Raw genomic sequence first — 20,926 nt, forward strand, 5'->3', positions numbered from 1 at the left:
CAACCATCCTACGTGCTACTGCTACTTCGGAGTTTGAGATTTTTCACATAAATGGTATCATGTAGAATATGTCCTTCTGCATCTGGATTATTTCACTTAGCATGTCCTCCAGGTTCATCAATGTTGTCACAAATGGCAGGATTTTGTTCCCTGTTTTTTTTAAAGCTGAATGATATTCTATAGTATACTTAAAAATTGCTAACAGGGTAGTCCTCATGTTAAGTGTTGTTATTAAAATACTACTACTAATTATAAAGATGATGGGAGGAAACTTTAGAAGGTGATGTATAGGCTTATGGCATGGATTGTGGTGATGGTTTCACTCATGTATCTTTATCTCCAAACCCATCAAGTTATATACATTAAATACTTACAGTTTTTTGTATGTCTGTCATACCTTGATAAAGTAGTTTACAAAAGGGGCATTTTCAGTAAGATAAGGCTTAATAAGTGTATACTTAAATAAATTACTCATTTTGATAATTCAGATAATTTAACACTTACTGATAAAACTGGTATCAGTGATACATTAATATATACTTCATGATTAATTTCTTAGCATATCACATCTTTCCCATTCCATAGGCTGAGAAAAAAGTCAAATGTTAGTTTTTTAAGGCACTATTTAAAATTTGACAGCTTTCAGACATTAAAAACATGTAAAATTTTTATACGTAATGGTTACTTCTGGGAAGGTGGAAAAGGAGAAACACATGTGGGGTGGTGGTTTAAGAGGACTGTGAAGTTATTTATAAGAGAAAGCTTTTCTAATATATGAATGTATCTCACATAATGCTTGTGTAATTAAATTCCTAAAAATACAGTCAACCTTATCATCAATGAACACCAAAACTGGGGGAAATAATTATCCAGTATTTTGAAAAAAAAAAATTTTTTTTAAATGATTTTTGGTAGTCTGGCATTGTGCACACATCCAGGGGTGTGTGTGCACATGCGCACGTGTGTGTATCTATCATACTTAGAACTCATGCTTCTTGCATTTATATCTTATTATCCTAGAAAATTCTAAGCCTTAAACTTTTCATATTATCCTTTGCCTTTTTACACTAACATATCTCCAGAATATCTATTAGAGGAATACGTAAATTTTCAGTCTAACCTTCATGCAACAACATTTTGTTAACATACACTATCTTTTTATCTTGTGATTTCCTCAGATCTCCCAGTTTCTTAATTCTCTTCAGCTATACCTAACATTCAAAAAGCATAGGGACAAGAGCCCAGGCTCTGGAATCAGCTTTCTTGAATTCAAATCATAGCTCTAACACCTATGAGCTCTGTGACCTTGGGCAAAAGGACTTTTATGTACCTTCATTTCCTCATCTTGATTATGAGGATAATATTACATAGCTCATAGAATTTTCTAAGAATTAAATGAGTTAATGTATATAAAGTGCTTAAAACATTGCCTCGTATTGTATCTACAAGGTGACTTCCTTAATTTCAGGAAATAAATCTTTAGTTTCTGGATGTCTCATTTGTTCTCTTCTCATATATGGATGTTCTTTTATCATTAATTACTTCTCTGATGACTATTCGTTTTTATAGTTTTTATCAGATTGCTCTAATATCTGAAGTTTTGGGTGCTCTGTCATTTGCTAAGACTATTGACTGCCTTATGGTGAACCGTTTCACCATGTGTTTGGAACTTTGGACAGTGAGTTCTCATCGGTGGTTTGAGTTGAGGGTCTGTTTCACTAGGCTCATTTTGCACTACTTCTGCCCAGTTCCCCACAGATTATCAGTGGTCTGATACCATTTTCTACGTGAACTTCTCACCTTAGAAACTTGCTACACAAAACACATGGATTGTAAAAATATTAACCTCAAATCCTGTGAAAAGTGTATCCATAATGAGAGTCTTCCAATGAGACGGGTGTTCGGTTATCCCAGATTTGGTTCCTTGTCTTTCTATGTTAATTGGTGAGATGTTTTCTTCCTGGGGTACTCCCAACATGAAGGGTGCAGGCCTCTGAGGTTCTCAGCTTTATGTGGGGACTGTCATTTCTAACTCCCTGTCTCCCTTTGGGTCCCTTACCTAATTAGTGGTGTACATCAAAGGCAGGATAGGAAAAGTGGTCTGCGTGTGTAGAGAGGGGAAGGCACTGTGCTATTGCATTAAACAAATCAACTAAAAGTTGGTCTGCTTTTTTTTAGTACCATGTAATGGAAATGCTAACAATGTCAGTGATAATATTCTTCCCTGGGAAAAAAATCTGCTATTGGTCTATGTTGTAAACTATTACCTGCACCTGGGTGGACTGCTTCTGCAGCCGCAGCTTAGGGACTCAAATCTCCCTAAGTGTGTTAACTTAATTCATCTTAAGTGTTTTCATCAACTCTCAGATAAGCAAGTTGCAACTGATATTTTGTTTATTTTAGTTTCCTTTTTGTTTCTGACAATTAGGAATTTAATTTTCTTTTTTGTACACTTAGCTATGCATTTAAAACAATGTTTGTTACAGTTCCTGCAGCACTTCCAGGTGGTTCGAGGATGGGTAACACTGCTTGTTAAATTTCTAGAATTCAAAGTCCCCATGTTTTCACATTTTCTAAAATGTAATCATAAAGTTGTTAAATACCTTTTCTACTTTGTCTTCAGAACACATCATTTCTATTTGCTTATGGCACTGCTGTTGATAGAATGATTTAAGTTCATTTTCTTTAAGTAACATTTCCAACTTCAGATATTCTTGCCTAATTTCCTCTCGATTCTGGAACAAGCAGTTCAGAATTTCTTGGAATCTACAAAAAATAAAACACTTTATAGAAACTCACTAATTTTATGATAGATGATCCAGAGTGTACTTCAAGAAATGCATGAACAAAAGATATAACACTCACAGAATCAGACTCAATGATAAAGAGCAAATTGGTTAAAGTGATTGTTTCCTACTAAATTATAAAAATGTTTGGAAAAGGTTATTAACCATTTTTACTACACTGGTTTTCTCTCTTTCTCCTCCAAGATGTAGGTATTATAAGGCCTTTGGTAGTAGTCGTATGCTGTGTTTAGCTTAGCAAAAATAAAGTGTTTGTTTGCAGGAAAAGGATGCTAATCTGGACCGTACTGTCCCAATTCACAAGGCCTCAGAAACAACACAGTATTCTGTGTTGTTTTGGTGTTGGCTCACTGTGAAGAAATAAGCAGTGGGTGGCATAATCATATGGTGCCTCCATTGCCCCCTAGGGAAAGTGAGATAGCCAGTTTTTCGCTTCAGAATTTGTTACAGTGAAAACACACCATAAGGTTAGGTACCCCCCGACAGCCTGGCTAAGTGTCAGATGACACTGCCAGGACCCAAAACATTCAAGTTTACAATGTGGTAAACCTAGAAAAACCACTCCAGTGTGTTTCCTCCGAAGGACAGTATAGATTTAGAGAATCAAAGTTGGGAGTTTTGACACACATCTTCTCCAAAGGCATAAAGACCTCAAGTTGAATAACTCCTATGAAAGCCCTAAAAATAATCCCTCAATCCTGCATCCTCTGGGTCAACAGAACATTACTTATAGCAATATTCTAATTTTATAAAAACATATTTACACCTTTCAGTCAATCAGTTCTGAGCTACAGTAACAGTATAAACAATATAAACAGTCACATACAGGCAAAACTCTCAAAGAAAAATTAACTGTGAAGCCTTTAAAATAAAACTGTAACAAAGTATATGCACTTAAAAATAAATGTTCTTGGCTAGAATTTTAGATATATTTGTAAGGATCTGTGGTAAAAACACTGCCAATTTACGTCAGTAGTTCTTAATGAAACTCTATTGGGAATGAATATAAACCACAACACATCGACTTGACTGCAGTTTTGTCAAACTCATAAATATTTCATGGGAAATATATACGGACATTGCAATTTCATTGTATTATATTACAATGCTAATGCCAGTAAATGAATTGATAAGTTATCTTTAGGTTATATCCAAAGATAATTTCTTAATTTTTGTGTAATATTGTACCCAAGGACATAGTTAAATATTTGTCAATTTTATAATTCTGTGGTGCAGACTTATTTCAATTAGTGACATTTAGTGATTAGGATGGAAAGAAGGGACTTAGTATCAAAGGTTTTTAGAGAGCTCCTTAAAAAACCTCATCATTTTAGAACAGAAAGAGTGTTAAGAGATTGATACATAATACCTATTTTTTAGTCATTTAAAAAAGTAACTAGAAAACAAAAATCTTTGCCGATAATTTTAGGTGATCTGTAATGAATATTAAATTCCACACAATTTTCTTGGTATAGTCACAAGTGAAGGTTTATAATTACTCTGTATAAACAGTAATTGCACTTTCTTTTTATGATTTCTTTCTGAATATTATTTTTCCAAATAGCTTTTATAGACAGCAACTATTGTATATTCTTTCCTTTATTTAAACATCATAAACATGTTAAGTTTTTTTAAAAGACATTTTGCAAATTCATGACAATGAAAATGTTATATGCAACAGTATGATTGATATAAAACGTATTTCATTTATTTCTTTCAGGAGACAGTTACTTTTGAGGAAAATGACAAGGGGTATATAATTTCATTATTACCTTCTTTATAAATACAAGTTAATTACTTGACATATTGCTTGATTTAAAACTCAAAGTTTTTATTGCTGGTTAAGTCAGGATGAAATGTGAAAAATACTCAAATACATGCTTATTTCATAGCTCAGGCCATCTCCCTTCTGAATCATTTTACCATAAAAAAATTCAACAATTTGCAGCCATCAACTCCAGAAGTCTACTAACTTGCAAGGTTTAACTTGCAAGGTTAATCGGTAACCAGATCTGGTTAAGTACTGCTAAGCAATTCCATGCAGGCAACTGACTCCAAATCTGAGCAGTTGGTGACTCCTTTAATTTTCAAGAAACTTGCATCCAAAAACAGGTATCTGGTTGCATGAAGACCAGTTCCACATTTGATTAACAAATAAAATAGTAATCTGACTACTAATAATACATCACAGTTAAAAGCTTTCTTTGATAAAACTAAATGAATAATGAGGCATCACTTTTACTTGTTATTTTTTAAAAGATACTGTAAAATTGGTGGGATATAACAAAAAGCATCATAAGGTGAATAAAACATAACTATTTTAGTTTGACAGTGGGTTAGGGGAATTAATAGGAAATAATTTTAACAGTTCAGGAAATCTCCAGTATAAACTGAGCTCTTGTACAATAACAATATATGGGTCAACTTTATGCTATATAAAAAACTGATTCATTGTCATTGATAGAAAGAAATAACTGTTTAGTTACTTATATTTGTGAAATAGCATAGTATGTGAGCAAAAGGATTAAGGTTTGAAAGAGATGATTTAAATTTCTTGTCCATATCTGTAAATGAGAAAACAGTACCCCACTTTAAATTGCAAAGGGTTGTTGTAGCGATCAGATGAAATTAATATGTGCCAAAAATCACCCAAAGCTATAAAGCCATCACAATAATAAAGTGTTGTTAATATTAGAAGTAGTTATCTTGGCATTTAGGGTGAACGGAGGCAGAAAAAATATTTTTTTCAAACCAAGGATATTTTACGGAAATTCAGCATACAAATCCAGTTCCAAAAAGGTGTTGTACCTGACACTAGGTTGAAGGCTGCTGTTACTAGTCTTACTTACGTACACCAAGATACCTTCTACAAACTCTAGAGTTCCAAAAGAGTGTGAAAAACCATTGGTTTGAGTTGTGGTTGTTTCTCATATCACTCAGAGATGTTCTTTCAATGATAACAGGAAATTGGCTTTGGGCATGTCAAATAAGTGTAACTTTACTGAACTTTAATCAAAGTCTAACAGAGTCCCTTTCTACAAGGCCTCTTAGAGCCTTTAATATGCTGATGTACTTTGGAAATCTTTCAGATTCCTTAAAGATTAATTTCCAAAATTATTTGATCCAGGAATTCCTTACTGTCTTAGAACCACTGAAGATTCATAGCCTTTAAACTAGTATCCCATTGGGACAATTTGGAAAACTGTCTTAATTGCTTAGGGGAAAAGTAGTTGTGAGGACTGTACTATTAACAGCTTTCTTTTCTTTTAAATTTACCTGCTAAGAAGCTTGCTGCAAAATTCTTTATCAATTTATATCACTCAGAGATGTTCTTTCAAATAATTAGCCCCTTAAACTCATTAAGTGGATTATTACAAGTTACATAGAGTCAAGAAAGGGTAGATAAAATCTACATGAACTATACAAATAACAATAATGCCACATGTAATCACCTGAATGTTTGTGTGTCCCTCTCCTCCTCCCAAATCCACGTTAAAACCTAATACCCAAGGTGATGATATTAGGAGGTGGGGCCCTTTGGAGGATATCAGGTCAGGAGGGCAGAGAGCCCATGGATGGAACTAGTGCCCTTATAAAAGAGGCTCCAGAGAGGTCTTCCTCTCCTTTGGCCATGTGAGGATTTAAGAGGTCTACAACCTGGAAGAAGGCTGGCACCCAAGCATGCTGGCACCTTGATCTTGGACTTCCAGCCCCCAGAACAGTGACATATATATATATATATATATATATATATATATATATATATATATATTTATTTATAAGCCACGCAGTCTATGGTATTTTGTTATAGTGGCCTGAATGCACTAAGACACCTGAGAAGAAAAATAAGAAAACCGCTAAAAGCTAATTTCATAAGTGACATAATTGGCTTTACCTTCTCTATCTTATAAGTCCTGGTTCTCCTCACTATATAATCACAACTAAAATGATCTAATCTCTAAAGTGTACAATAGAAAGAACAATCAGTGACTTCTTGAATTCAGTTGAGAATACATATAAAGACATACTTACACAACAATGATAAAATATTTGACAAAATTTCAAAACAACAACATCCTCAAAATGAGATCTTATTGTCAATTTTACCTTTCAATTTCTTTTTTCTGAGGGTCTGAAATCATTAACTTTGCTTTGTTATTTTCATCAGCAAAGGCTTTCTGTTCTTCATAGGCTTTTAGTTTTTCCTTTAACATCAAAATCTAATAGAGAGAAACACTAGTTAAAATACAAAACAAATTATTTGTTTCCATTACACATGGCCACAGCAAAATTTTAGCTGTGAAAAATGACTGAATAAGCCAGATTTCAACTGTAATAGAGAAACATGTCAAATTTTTAGGCAATTAAGATTGCAGAATCCCATAAAGGAGGAACTGGGGGAGATTAGCATAACAATGTAGAGAGACATACCTCTTCCTTCTGCTCATTACAGATCTTGACATACTGAGTTATATGATTGTCGAGGTGAAGAACATTGCTCTTCAACTGTTAAAAGATAGAAATTATGATTGTGTAGAGAGAAAGATAATAATCACAACCACACAGTGATACATATGAGCAAATGGCATTATATCCTCATTAATTCAGTTCCATGAATTCAGAATTTGTGGCAAGTATGATCACATGACAATCTTGATCAATTATGCTCATGTTTAAAATCTATGACAAGAGGATATGCCGAGGACATTCATTATGTAAATGCAATGATAAAGAAATTGCCTTACTGAGAAAAGTTACTTTCAAGAACTTGCAACGCATTCATTCATTCGCAATATAGTACAAATCGCCCACTTCCTTTTTCTCTGACTTCTAAGAAATTCAGAGATAACTGTAAGTTCCGTACATTTGTAAGTTCAACCAGTTTTTAATGAATTCTTATTACATTAATCCTTTTTATAACAGTAAGGGAAACTTGGCAGCTATGGAACAGTGGAGACAGCATTAAGCATGTAAGTCTAAATATTTACTTCAAAGCTCTGCCCATCGCTCACTTAAATGATTTAAAATTTAGTTCTTAAAACTCTGAGCATGGGATTCCTCAACTGTAGACCTAAAAATGCCTTCCCCAACGAGTTGGTTTAAGGATTACATGAAAAATATGTGCGAAAAACTTTTGAATACTCATATAGTACAACCTTTATCAATTATTTATATAAATAGTATATGAACATTTCTCTAAGGAAGGCAATAACCCACTCATGTTCATAAAATGGGAGTAGCAGAGAGGTAAGTAGGAGAAATCATCACACCAATTGAGTTCTAGGTCTCTTCAAACCCTGAGATCCTGTGATTTTTAGACATATATTATCTTTGACTTACATATTTTTAAACTACCTCAAATTATTGATGTGACTAATCATTACTATATTGTTGGTGCTAAGAAGAGATTGGTTACATCAATATCATGTATGTGGAAATAAATTATTTTTAAAAGGCTATTTGCCTTATAAACTGAAGCAGATATTACATCTCTTTTACAGATGAAGTAACTGAGCTTGGAGGAATTACCTAACATGTCCAAGGTTGTCAGGTAGAAGGTGTTGGTGCTAGGCTAAAGCACTGTCATCCTAGGCTGCCACAAATGTGTTAGAGCTTTCACCAATTATTCCAGGGTGCCATCAAAATATGTGCCATGATGTGAAAGAAGATTAGAAAGGCACTAAAACATGCTAGCTCCCAAAAGACTAAATAATAGTATCTATTACATATGTAATTAAGATGCTTAATGGTTTAATTATTGAAGTTAATGTTCAATTAACCCCAACCTTAACAATATGTCTAACCCTGTCTTCTAACTCATTAGTAGAAATACAACTGTAAATCAGTATTTCGTTAGAACTACAAAAATAATATGCACTCAGTACTCTTACAACAAAGGCAGAGTCAACACACTTACTGAAGATTTAATCTCCTTTGCACGGTTAGCATACTTGAGAGTGTTATATGTGTCATCGTAGCTCATAGAGGAAGGACTAACAGCAGCTATCATTATAGTTTGACAGTTGCCTCCAAGAGAATCCTTTAACAAGCGAGTGAGCTTACTATTTCTGTAAGGAATATGCTGATTCTTTCTCTGAAAGAACAAAAAAAGAATTCTTGTGTCATTTTCCACATTTAAATGCAATGCAAACCTGCTACCACTTCACTTTAAGAATTTAAGCATTGCCCAACTTTGCCCAGACTTATGATACAATTGGTAATCTAAATGATGATAATGAATCTTATGGGACTATTCAATGAATATATTTTAAAAAAATGTCTTATTTAAAGATTACATCTCCATCTGAATAAATATGAACTTTAGTTAATAATAAAATATCAATATTGGTTCATTAGTTGTGATAAGTGTACCACATTACTGTAAAATCTTAACAACAGGGGAAACTGAGTGTGGGGCATATTTAACAAAATTTTTCTGTATTCTCTTATTAACTTTTCTGTATCTAAAAGTATTCAAAAACAAAATGTCTATTAAAAAAAAACAAACTTCATTTCTAAAAAAGAAAAAATAATACGACATGTATGACCTATACAAATACACCAGAGGAATAATAAGAATTCTGCATGGCATAGAGTTGCTTCTCTTATTAAATAACCATCGAACATTGATATAAAATAAATGATAATTAAAATTTTAGAGATACTTCATCTGAAAGTTGAAATTCTAAGGTTTTCTTTTACTTACAAAATATAGTTCTGATTTTAAACTATCAAACAAATTTTCCAAGAAGTACAACTTCTATGTAAAAACAGAAGATTATAATGTTAAAATAAAAGCGACCTTATGTTACCCAATGTAAATCTTTCATTTACAGAAGAGGAAAATGAAGCTCCCAAATTAATTGTGCAATGACTTGCCTCAGGGTTGGAAATGGTCCCTAGATTCCCCAATTCCCAGTAGTACTGGGCTTTCCATTAGAGTAGTCTTTCCCAAACAGTGTGGAATGTGTACTGCTGGTGGTACTTGAAATGATTTTTGTTCTTTTTTTAATATTAAATTTATTGGGGTGACATTGGTTAGTAAAATTATATAGATTTCAAGTGTAGAATTCTGTAATACATCCTCTATATACCGCATTGTGTTCACCATCCAAAGTCAAATTTCCTTCCATTACCATATATTTGACTCCCTTTAACCCTCCTCCTCCCCCGTTACCCTCTGGTAACCACTAAACTGCTGTCTGTGTTCATGAGTTTTTGCTTGTTTGTCTTATTCTTTTGTTGCTTTCAGTTTTATATCCCACAGATGAGTGAAACCATATGGTTCTCGACTTTTCCTGTCCGACTTATTTTGTTTAGCATGATAATCTCAACATCCATCCATAGTGTCGCAAATGACAGTATTTCATTTTTTCTTATGGCTGAGTAATATTCCATAGGGAAATGCAAATCAAAACCACACAGAGATACCACCTCACACCTGTTAGAATGGCTATCATCAACAAGACACGTAATCACAAGTGTTGGAGAGGCTGTGGAGAAAAACTCATACACTGCTGGTGGGAATGTAAATTGGTACAGCCACTATGGAAAACAGTATGGAGGTTCTTCAAGTGTCCTTTGATAGATGATTGGATAAAGATTTGGTAAAATTATAAACAGTTTCATTTTAGAAAACCAACTCTATAGCATACTGTCTGCTTACATGTTTGAAACTTTAACTTAGACTATGTCACCTTGCTTTTGCAATCTTCATGTGATTTCAGTACCTTGCCTATTTTAAAGATTCCACAAATGACTTTAATATACTTTACACTAAATCAAAATGCAACATTTTGAGGAGTTTAACAGTAATTTTCCTAAGCTTTTGCACCTGCTTTGAACTTAAGTTAAATGATCATATTTTAACTTAAAAAAAGTCATTTCTTTCCGTTTTTACAAATACAGAAGTTGTAAAACATGCCGTGCCCTAGTAAGCACTTCTGGCAGACAATAGATGTAAAATAGTTTAAATGCTCCAAAAGCATCTAGTAAACATTAGATGTTTCTCAGTGATTTAATTACATTTTATATCTTAAGTTCCTCTCTTTCTCGCAGAAAAATCAACACTCTTTAATATTTAACTCGATTTTATAGCACATGAAATACTAACCAGGACAGATTTAGTTTTCCTAAAATGTGTCTTGTGTCTCTATGCCAATTCAATTATCATGCTTGCTGTGCAGTGATCATCAAATGGTAATTTAAAAAATCAAGTTCAAAATAAATGATGAGAAAATACCATAAAATATTAATTATAAATCTGATATTCAATACTTTTCCTTCAGCAAATTCTGGTTTTAAAACTAGAAATTAAAAAAACACTGAATCAGATTTTTTTGGTAGATACCCAGGAGAGGGATTGCTGGGTCATATGGTAATTCTATTCGTAATTTTTTGAGGAACCGCCACACTGTCATTGCAGCTTTGTTTACAGTGGCCAAGACATGGAAACAACCAAAATGTCCTTCGATAGATGAATGGATAAAGAAGTTGTGGTATATATACACAATGGAATACTATTCGGCGGTAAGAAAAGATGATATAGGAACATTTGTGACAACATGGATGGATCTTGAGAGTATAATGCTGAGCGAAATAAGTCAGACAGAAAAAGCAGAGAACCATATGAGTTCACTGATATGTGGTATATAAACCGAAAACAACAAAAGAACAAGACAAACAAATGAGAAACAAAAACCTCATAGACACAGACAATAGTTTAGTGGTCACCAGAGGGTAAGGAGGGTGGGAGGCGGGAGATGAGGGTAAGGGGGATCAAATATACAGTGATGGAAGGACAACTGACTCTGGGTGGTGAACACAGAATTTATAGATGATTTAATACATAATTGTACACCTGAAATCTATGTAATTTTACTAACAATTGTCACCCCAATAAATTAAAAAAATACTGAACTATAGCTTTACTTGATATACCAGACTTTGTCGTCTTTGCTATGTATATAAAAATTACTGAAATATTCTTGAAATTTGATTTACAATAGACCCTTAAAACAAAATTATATTAAATAGTATCTTTCTAGAAATTATACATACATCAATACTTCAAAATATTTAAATAAAAAACATATAGTACCTACCTTTGTATCTGCTAAGGCATTGATGACATTCCCAAGAGCTAAAAGTGATCGATTAATATTGGTGCCTTCTATAAAACGGGCTCCTTTAGCACTCGTAGTACTGGCTCTTTCAGACCCGGCCAGGTCAATGAGTGACATCTTGGCAATTCGGACATTTTGATTGATACTTGCTGTTTTGTCTTGTTGTCGCAAATAAATCTTTTAAAATTACAGAATAGGGAAAATGAGGATAAGCTTTAACAAAATTAAAAGGGAAATGTACAGTTTATTTTTAAAAGAGCATGAAATCAGAATTATTTTCATTTTGAAAACACACCAAACAAGGTATAACAGGACTGGCAGACATCCAAGAGTACCAGAAGTAATTACCAAAGTGGAGAAAAATCTGAAAATAACTCCTGGCCTGACAGAAGGTCAAAACAACTACCATCTGTATTCTGGTAACCCTTGAACCAGGACATAGAATTTAAGAGTGGTAGGGGTGGGACAAGGGTCCTCAAGAAAGAATGCTCCTAAGAGAAAACCAAAGGCAGTGAGTGGTCAGAATGCTTTGCATGTCTGCAGGGACTGTTCCCAAACAAACATTATTCCAGTTCTCAAAATTGTTGTGTCTCATTATAATTTAATAATTAAACATTGAAAAAATAGTATAATAAAGAATAATGTTTAATGAACCATTAAAGCACTATTTGAAGCTACTTTGTAGTTTGACTGAAATAAATTTGATGGTAAACTTGAAAGATAGGGGGAAGTTTATCTATTATTCTACTATAAAATCCTTTTGCTATATTTTCTTATAAAGCAGGGTCTAAGACATTTTGGAAAAGTCTCAATGTCACAGGTAAACATTTCTCCCAAGACTACTATTAATCAAGGAGGAGTTAGTGGTAACAACAGAAAAGATTAATAAAATTTTGTGGGCTGGAGACTTTCTGAATGACTTGATTGACTCAGATATGAATTCTTTCAACCACAATTTCTTTGTATAAAATGAGTTCTACACAGCATAATCCAGGATACAGCTACATAATCATTTGGATTTTAACATGAGTAGGGACTATAAGAAATAATAGCTAACCAACCCTGTAGCTCTTTTCAGTACTGTATTCCTAAAAAGTACTCTATCCACTGAATCACTCTTCTTTAAGGAACACAACTACTTTATATGGCCACTACGATGAAATCTTTTAGAAACTGAATCAGTATCTCCCCAGCTTATTGGTTCTGTAAATCTAGATCTATAAAAAGAACATTTGCTCTGAATACAAGATGTTTTGGAAATATTAAATATTTTTGTGAAATAGAAATATTAAATATTTTTACCAACTTAAAACACACACACACACACAGGAAAAATCCCTCTATTGCTTCCACTTTTCTATCCTTCATCTTCACAAAGGAAAAAAATTTACATTTCTGATTTATATCATCTCAATTCTAAATATTCTTGATAGAATCTACTCAAAGCTGCAAATTAAATAATAGCTTAGAAGCAGAAAAGTCCGCAAAGAAATTCTTTTTGTATGTGTGAAAGTCACCATCCATGAATTTGCCTTCATTCATTTTAAATTCAATTTTAAGAACGATAGTCGAGTGGCCTGTTACCTGGAAAACAGCATGAGAACGAGAAGATGTAGCATTCATATCAGTGGGATGCTGTGTCCTGTTTTTGTTTCCATTATCCAATAATTGTAAAATTTCCTCTGAGGATTTGGGCTAGAAAAGTTTAAGAAAAATACACAAATTGGCCATGTCTTTAAATTTTAAAATAAACTTTCAATAAACAAGAAGACTTTTAAAGGTAAAAGAAAAAGTAAACAAAATGCTTTCTATAACTTAAATCCCATTAAATATTGACTATTTATCATTTGCTTAGTACTTTGGTGTTATATGAAGAATAAAAGATGAAGTCCTGTCTCTCTGTGGAGATAAAATATCAAGGAATTAAGTAAAATAACACACGATATTAAATGTTCAAGTACATTTTTAAAAGAAAAGCTCCTTTAGTTATGCCAAGGAAAACAAAATAAGACTGAAGATATACCCTGATTATTTTAACTCTGCATTTCACTATTTTTCTTCTGTCTCAAGCACAATGGAAAATAAGTAAATGGCTAAATAACCACACTTGCTATTTGAACAAAGGAAAGTTTATAAACATACCTGATGTAAAGTCAACCCCTGAACCACCACCCCTTTTTGGGCATCTTCCCGGACGGCAAGTGGCCCTGAATTTACTAAGAGGTCACGTATCTGTTCATTGTACACCTTAAAACAAAAAAGAACTGCTTTAGCATTGATATTGAAACAACAGTGATAATATACACAGGCACACATTGCTGCGTTTAGTTTATATTAGAATTTTATATTAAAGACAAATGGCATCTCATTTTGTTTATCTCACCCCTTATATTTCACGTTGCCATTAATTTTCCACCACCTAAGAAAACAGAAGAGCTGAATTACTTAGGTCTGAAATTGAAACTTAAAGGTAGTCCAAACTTTTTCAATTTTAAAGCTCAAAGTTAAAGAAAACCCATACTCAAGGATGGATGGTATTGATTTCATTTGTTTTTCAACTACATTAATTTCAACATGTAATTCTTAATGATAAATTGCATAATGGGACTCCCTTCCCCTGTTTGAATGATGAGAGAACTAAAGCCCTAAGAGGTTAAGTAATTTGTCCATGGTCACGAAGGTAATAGCAGAGCAGGATTTGGAGCCCAGATATCCTCATTCTACTGCATGGCATTGAATACACATCTGTATTTGATGTGTTTGGCAATTTTTTTTTTTTTAAATTTCTGTGAGTAATGCATAGAAATAATATTATTGACCTGATTTTATGAATTTACTAAAGGTAGTAAGTTTTCTACTTGTCATCCAAATAACAGCTACAATTATTACTGACAAAGTTTTTTAAAAAAATACAAAATTAAGTCTTTAAGAAAAGTTATTTCCATGTTCTAATAAATAGCCCATAGCGATAACTCATCGCTGGTAAAATTTTCTACAATGAGTGATAACGATTTACAAATGGAATAAACTCTTAAAAGCAGTAAAACATTAAGAGATAATTTTTTGATTCTTATTTTTCTGATAAGCAGCAGTCACTTTTCTAATGCTTCCCCTTACCAACTTCAATCAATAAAATATACAATCAGAACAATCACTTCCAAGCTGGTCTATGCATCAGCATCACCTGGGAGCTTTGAAAAAGCATAGATGCCTGGGCCACAATCTAGACCTATTAAATTTAAACGTTCAGGGGGTGAGGGCCAGGCATGCCTATTTTTAAAAAGCTCCATAGCCAATTCTGGTGCAGTCTTAGTGAAAACACCATTCGATTAGATACTGCCTTACCAATAACAAAATGAAAGCAGAATAAAACAATGGGAAAACAATTAAAAATAGAAAAAAATAACCAAACTTCAAATTTCTCCCAGTTATCAAAAGATCTAAGGGAGAAATAATGAATATTGCTATGTTCTCTTCTTAATTACATTCAAAACAATTCTTTTCAATATTTAACTATAGAAAATGAGTTTTACTTTAATTTCCCAGTTCTAGCCACATACATAATATTAATCAATTTTTGAAATGTGAAGAAACTCTCCCAGGAGGAACCTAACTATATCAATAAGAGAGCTGTGGCTATTAGAAATTTTCTCTCTGACACCACAAATAGGCAGGAACATCAGGGATTTCTGTTTCTGCACTGGTTTCTGAAACACTATCTGAACACAAAGTTAGAATGCCTGCCACTTAATTATGATTTGTTGAATGTTGGCTATTAAGAGGGTAGGAGGTCTCAAGGAATGATGAGGTATGTCAAAAGGACTCAAGAGGTAGCATGAAAGAGCCTCAACTGGGCAAATCTGGCACAATTTGAGCGTTCAAATAAATAATTACAGAAAGGGGTTATAATCTATTGAATAATGTTAGGAATCCATGCGTCCACACAGATACAATAAAGGAAAGGGAAAGCTCTTCCTTACAGCAGAAAGCCAAAGAATAAATGTAGAAGATATGATGGAATTTAAAACTCACTATCCTCTCCCATCATAATAGGAATTGATTCAAGCATGAATCATCAGTGAATACTAATACTAATAGAGAACAGTTTAAGTAACAGGATATTTACATTTTCTCCCTACAAGGTACTTATTAAATATAAAAGGTAAAGTACTATCTCGACAGTGAAGAAACTTCACAGACACTAACATAATGAAATTGATCCAAGTTCACACGGCCATTAATAGGACTAACTAACCAGAGGTCTCTTGATATGATGTAAGAATACAGTATCACTTCTGTGGTGTTTCTGCCAGTGCACAACCTGAATCTAACCATGATGAACCCAAACTAAGGCTTTTATGACAGCAACATAAAGAAAGAAAAAGGAATGAATTCAGATTAAGGAGACTAAACAGATACTACAACTGAATACAATTAATGATCTTACATTTCCTTTTTCAATAAAGGGCATTATTAGAATACCTAGCAAACTCTCATTAAGGTCTACAGATTAGATAATAGTGTTGTATCACTGTTAATCTCCTGATTTTGATAACTATTCAACAGTTATTTAAGAAAATTTGTTTCTAGAAGACTGTAACAAACAGTTTAGAAAAAAGAAATACATACACATACAGAGAGAAAAAGCAAAGGTAGTAAGATGTTAACATGAGGAATCTGGGTGAAGGGCATCTGGAAGTTCTTTGTATTAATCTTGCTACTTTTCTGTAGGTCAGAAGTTAAGGGAAATAAAATAATAAACAGAAAGAGTAAGATGCATAATAGATGCTTAAGACCAGAAGTTTTAATGATATTATATATTCGTAAGAAAAATCCTGTATGATAGAATTAGAATGGACAGTGGAATTTCTTAAAGAAAGATTTCTCAATAGTATTGATTAATCTAAAGAATGATATTGCCAACTTACCTCCAGATAAGAAACGGCGGTACTACATATTTTCTCTTCTTTAATCTCATCCATGGATTTGTAAAGGTCTACCATAGTTAGGTACATTACTCCAGGCTCACCAGCTGATCCTAGCATCGTGTGTGTCTTCCCAGCTCCAGTGGCACCATATGCAAGCACTGGGTTTTTACGAAAAGGGATCAAAGTTCTTCATTATGAAATATACCATTACTATATTGACTGTCTAGATAGTTCCATCTGGATATCCTGAACAGTAACTCTAAACCCAATAGATCCAAAATTAATTTCTAGTCTTATCTTTAAAAGGAATTTTAGCACAAATCTACTGTTACTCCTCTATTCTCTATTCTGATTAATGGTACTATCATCCACCTGCCCACCCCCACCCCCATTATATGCTCCCATTCTTCTATAGTAACCTTACACATTTTAAGTAATCAATTATCAGTCTCCCTATTAGTCTAATCTTCTTTAATCCATCCCTTAGAATTTGTAGTTATTTTTATGAAAAATGAAATCTGAATGTCAAACCTTAGTTGTTCCACAGTCCTACATGAGAAAGTTCAAATTCCTATCCGTGGATTATTATTGGGCATTCTAATAGACGACACCTGGTACACTAGATTATTTGAAGCTCTCCTCAACTGCTGCTGCTTTTCTACTCTGCTGCTTTTGTCCTGCAGTCCTTGGAATTACTCCAGCTGGAAAACTTCCACCTGTTCTAAATATCCAGCACAAATGTCACTCTCCTGTGCCTTCCATAGTTGTCTTAGGCAGAAACGTTCACGGCCCCATTTGAGCCCTTTAGTATATATATGCTGCACATCCTTCCACTCTAGAATGTATCACATTATATTTCCCACTGTGAGCTCCACCAAGGCAGGATCCATGTAGCCTTCACACCTAGCAAACAAACCACCTGGCACAAAGCAGGTATTCAATACAAGTCGGGCTAAGTGAATGAATTCCAGACAGAAGCCATTTATAAAATGACTTTGAAAATTTAAAACAATAAAATCTTGTTTTAGGCAAATTACTTTGTTTTCAAGATTTTTAACCAGCACAACATACAAGTGATGTGTTTTTATGAAATGCAAAAAAACACAAACAAACAAGAAAACCCCCAAAAAACAAAGAAAACAAAGAGTCCTGAATTACACTTGGCAAATACCCAACACAATATTCAGTTAAGGTAATAAGTCCTCACACTTCTGATGAAAATATTTTTATAAGTCAAATCTCTGTACTAAGCTAAATACTAACTACAAAATACTTTTCAGTAGAATGAATTAAACTGATATATGTTTCATTTTCTTCTATTTTATGTAAGCCAGTCGTATACCAAGAAGTCTTAAGACATCTGGATAAGAATATAAAGTAAAGTCAAGAAGAAACCAAAGATTTAGTATTAGTTTGGTAGAGATTTTCTCATTTGGAGTCAACAATAATTTTAAAAATCTCCAGAGACAAATGGAGTTTCATGAATGAGGAAAAGAATATCTGCTTAAAAATGAGAATTACGGAAGTTCTAATCAATAAACCACATTACAATCTTGCTCAACCAAGAAGGTAGTCTTCTGTAATAAAACTTAATGAATCAATCAATGAGACAGTGAAACATGTTATAGTTTGGGGGTATCTTAAATTGTGGTAATTCTAAAAATAAGATACTAATGACGTTAAGTGCCTCGTAAGTAGTGATTTATCTAGACTTTTGGATATCTCTCTTTCTAGGAAATCAACATGACCGTTTTGAAAGGCAAATTATTATAGGTCTATTCAGAGCACTAGAAATGCTTTATGGGCGGAAGATATGCTAAAATAGCAGATGACACTCCATTAACATGGGCTTTCAACATTTGTATTTCAAGTATTGTAAAAAATGGTGTTATAAAGAAACTGTCAAGAGGTCAGAAATATCTGACCATTCCATAGGGATTGATAGTTATATAGGTAAGCAATGGATATACTTATAAAAAGATTGTGAGAAATCTGACATCAATTAAAAGAAATATGGGATTAGTAACATAGGAAATTGAAAGGATGATTGTCTATAGGGACCATGGCAGGACTATGGAAGAGAAAGTTTCACAAATAATTTATGTTTATATGATGACTAAATTTCAAAGAAAGTTTACATTTACAGTGAAAGGCTACGGAACTTAAGAATTTTTAGCAAACATGCACCTTAAAATTGATTATATTTAGAAGGGCCAAGTACACATCCCTTGTAATGTAAAACTGAAATCAGACAGAAAAATTAAACCCCAACTGAAACAATTACCTGTGCAATTATATCCATTCAGAAAACTACGAAGAATTGGCTTAGTAGTGTGTTCAAAAACTTCCAGTTGAGTTGAAGTTTCATCAAAAACAGCATCAAATACAAATTTAAGATCCTTATTTTGTCTCTTTCTAATATCTCGATTTGCAGTTTTCTTTCCATGGAAAAAACTGATTTCTTGTTGTTTGGGATCAAAAACTAGAATATGTTTATCTACAACATGGACCACTTTATGGAATCCAGTTGCCTTTTCCTTCATGTTTTCAGGACGCACACGAACAACTACTTTCATCTGGTGACACAGGTCTTCCTCAGTGACAGACATAGCTGATTATCTTGATTCTTCTGTTTATACAAATGCCTAAATACTGCTCTGAAATTAAAAAGGAAAACAAAGTATTAATATTAGTTCTACTAGTAAATTACTGGCACATAGTATTCATTTAAAAAGGTGTGGATTCTGTTCCACTCACCTGGTAAATGTTACTGGCTATATATACATATATATGTATACAATTGACTATTGAGCAGCATGGGTTTGAACTACATAGGTCCACTTACATGTACATTTTTAAAAATAAATACTGTAAATGTATTTTCTCTTATGATTTTCTTAAAAACATTTTTCTTTCTTCATTATAAGAATACAGTATATAATGCATATACAAAATATGTGACTAACCCCTACATTGTTCAAGGGTCAATTGTACACACACACACACACACACACACACACACACACACACAATTTGTTTATTTATTTTGCTCTTTGGTTCAAAACTTTCTAATGATTCTTCAATTTCTTCAAGGTGCAAGTTGAAGTTCTTTTAATGGCCTACATTTTTCACCTATTTTATTGTTCTCCCCTTTGCTCATTCCAGCTAACACACCAAGCACCCCAGTAGGGTCTTTCCACTGGCCAGTGTCTCTATTACAAAGCGCCTCCCTCAATATTTGCATGACTAATTCCTTCACTCCTTTCAAGTCCTTGCTCAAAGGTTGCCCTCTTGTCCACCCTCATTAAAATTGCCAACCCTATTCCTAATCACTGTTACACTATTTTTTCCCAAAGCATTTACAATCTCTTCATCATGTTTCTTTCTTTCTTTTTTTAATTATTTCTTGTGTTTGCTATTTTCTCTCTTCCAGTTAAACTGCAAGTTCTTTAATGGCATGTATGTTTTTAACAATCTGTTTTGCTTATTGATGTGCTCTATGAGCCTAAAACAGTGCCTGTCACATGGCACTGTATAAGTATTTGATAAATAAACTAATGAATACTAAAAGGTCTTCATATTTTTGTTTTTCTTGGTCCCACATTATTGGTCTTTGTTAATCTTTACACTCCTTGTTTTTGTTGTGTGAGACCGTCATAGTCAGACAATAATTTTTAAGCCTGCTATCACTGATGTACCGTAAACTTCCATCATTATAGAGCAGAGAATAGGAGCTATATTCAGAGATCCTAGTTTGAATATCCCAGGGGTATATATCTTTCATCACCTTCATACCTGGGCTAGCTAACTGATGCAGCCTAGGAACTATTTTTAACCCAATGGGTCTCTGAAACACAGGTAGAGACGAGACTGGTTGTTATCAATTTCCACTGCCCAGAGTCTTGCATCCAAGATAAGTTTTACTAAAGATTGTTGACTAGCCAAAGCTCGCCCTTCGTTGCCTTGATATGATTCCCAGAGATCCTTTCCTGTTCATTCGCATGACTCAAACTAAAATAGTGCTGGAGCCCTTGTAAAAATCAAAGCTAGGATTTCTGGGTAGCCTAAC

General features: G+C 33.4%; 1 protein-coding gene across 1 annotated transcript in view; it reads right to left on the bottom strand.

The window, feature by feature from the left end:
* Positions 1 to 20,926, bottom strand: part of KIF18A (kinesin family member 18A) — a 79,670-nt gene that overhangs the window by 52,651 nt on the left and 6,093 nt on the right. The window contains exons 2-10 of the mRNA XM_019749169.2: positions 19,142 to 19,514; positions 16,858 to 17,015; positions 14,072 to 14,176; positions 13,514 to 13,624; positions 11,909 to 12,106; positions 8,722 to 8,898; positions 7,236 to 7,310; positions 6,912 to 7,024; positions 2,604 to 2,766 (exon numbers count right to left, since the gene is read on the bottom strand). Of these exons, the coding sequence (XP_019604728.2) occupies positions 2,604 to 2,766; positions 6,912 to 7,024; positions 7,236 to 7,310; positions 8,722 to 8,898; positions 11,909 to 12,106; positions 13,514 to 13,624; positions 14,072 to 14,176; positions 16,858 to 17,015; positions 19,142 to 19,466 (1,425 nt within the window). The 5' untranslated portion in view covers positions 19,467 to 19,514. The remainder of the gene's footprint in view (positions 1 to 2,603; positions 2,767 to 6,911; positions 7,025 to 7,235; positions 7,311 to 8,721; positions 8,899 to 11,908; positions 12,107 to 13,513; positions 13,625 to 14,071; positions 14,177 to 16,857; positions 17,016 to 19,141; positions 19,515 to 20,926) is intronic.

The sequence above is a fragment of the Rhinolophus sinicus genome, linkage group LG06, assembly GCF_036562045.2.
Source record: "Rhinolophus sinicus isolate RSC01 linkage group LG06, ASM3656204v1, whole genome shotgun sequence".
In the NCBI taxonomy this organism is placed as follows: Eukaryota; Metazoa; Chordata; class Mammalia; order Chiroptera; family Rhinolophidae; genus Rhinolophus; species Rhinolophus sinicus.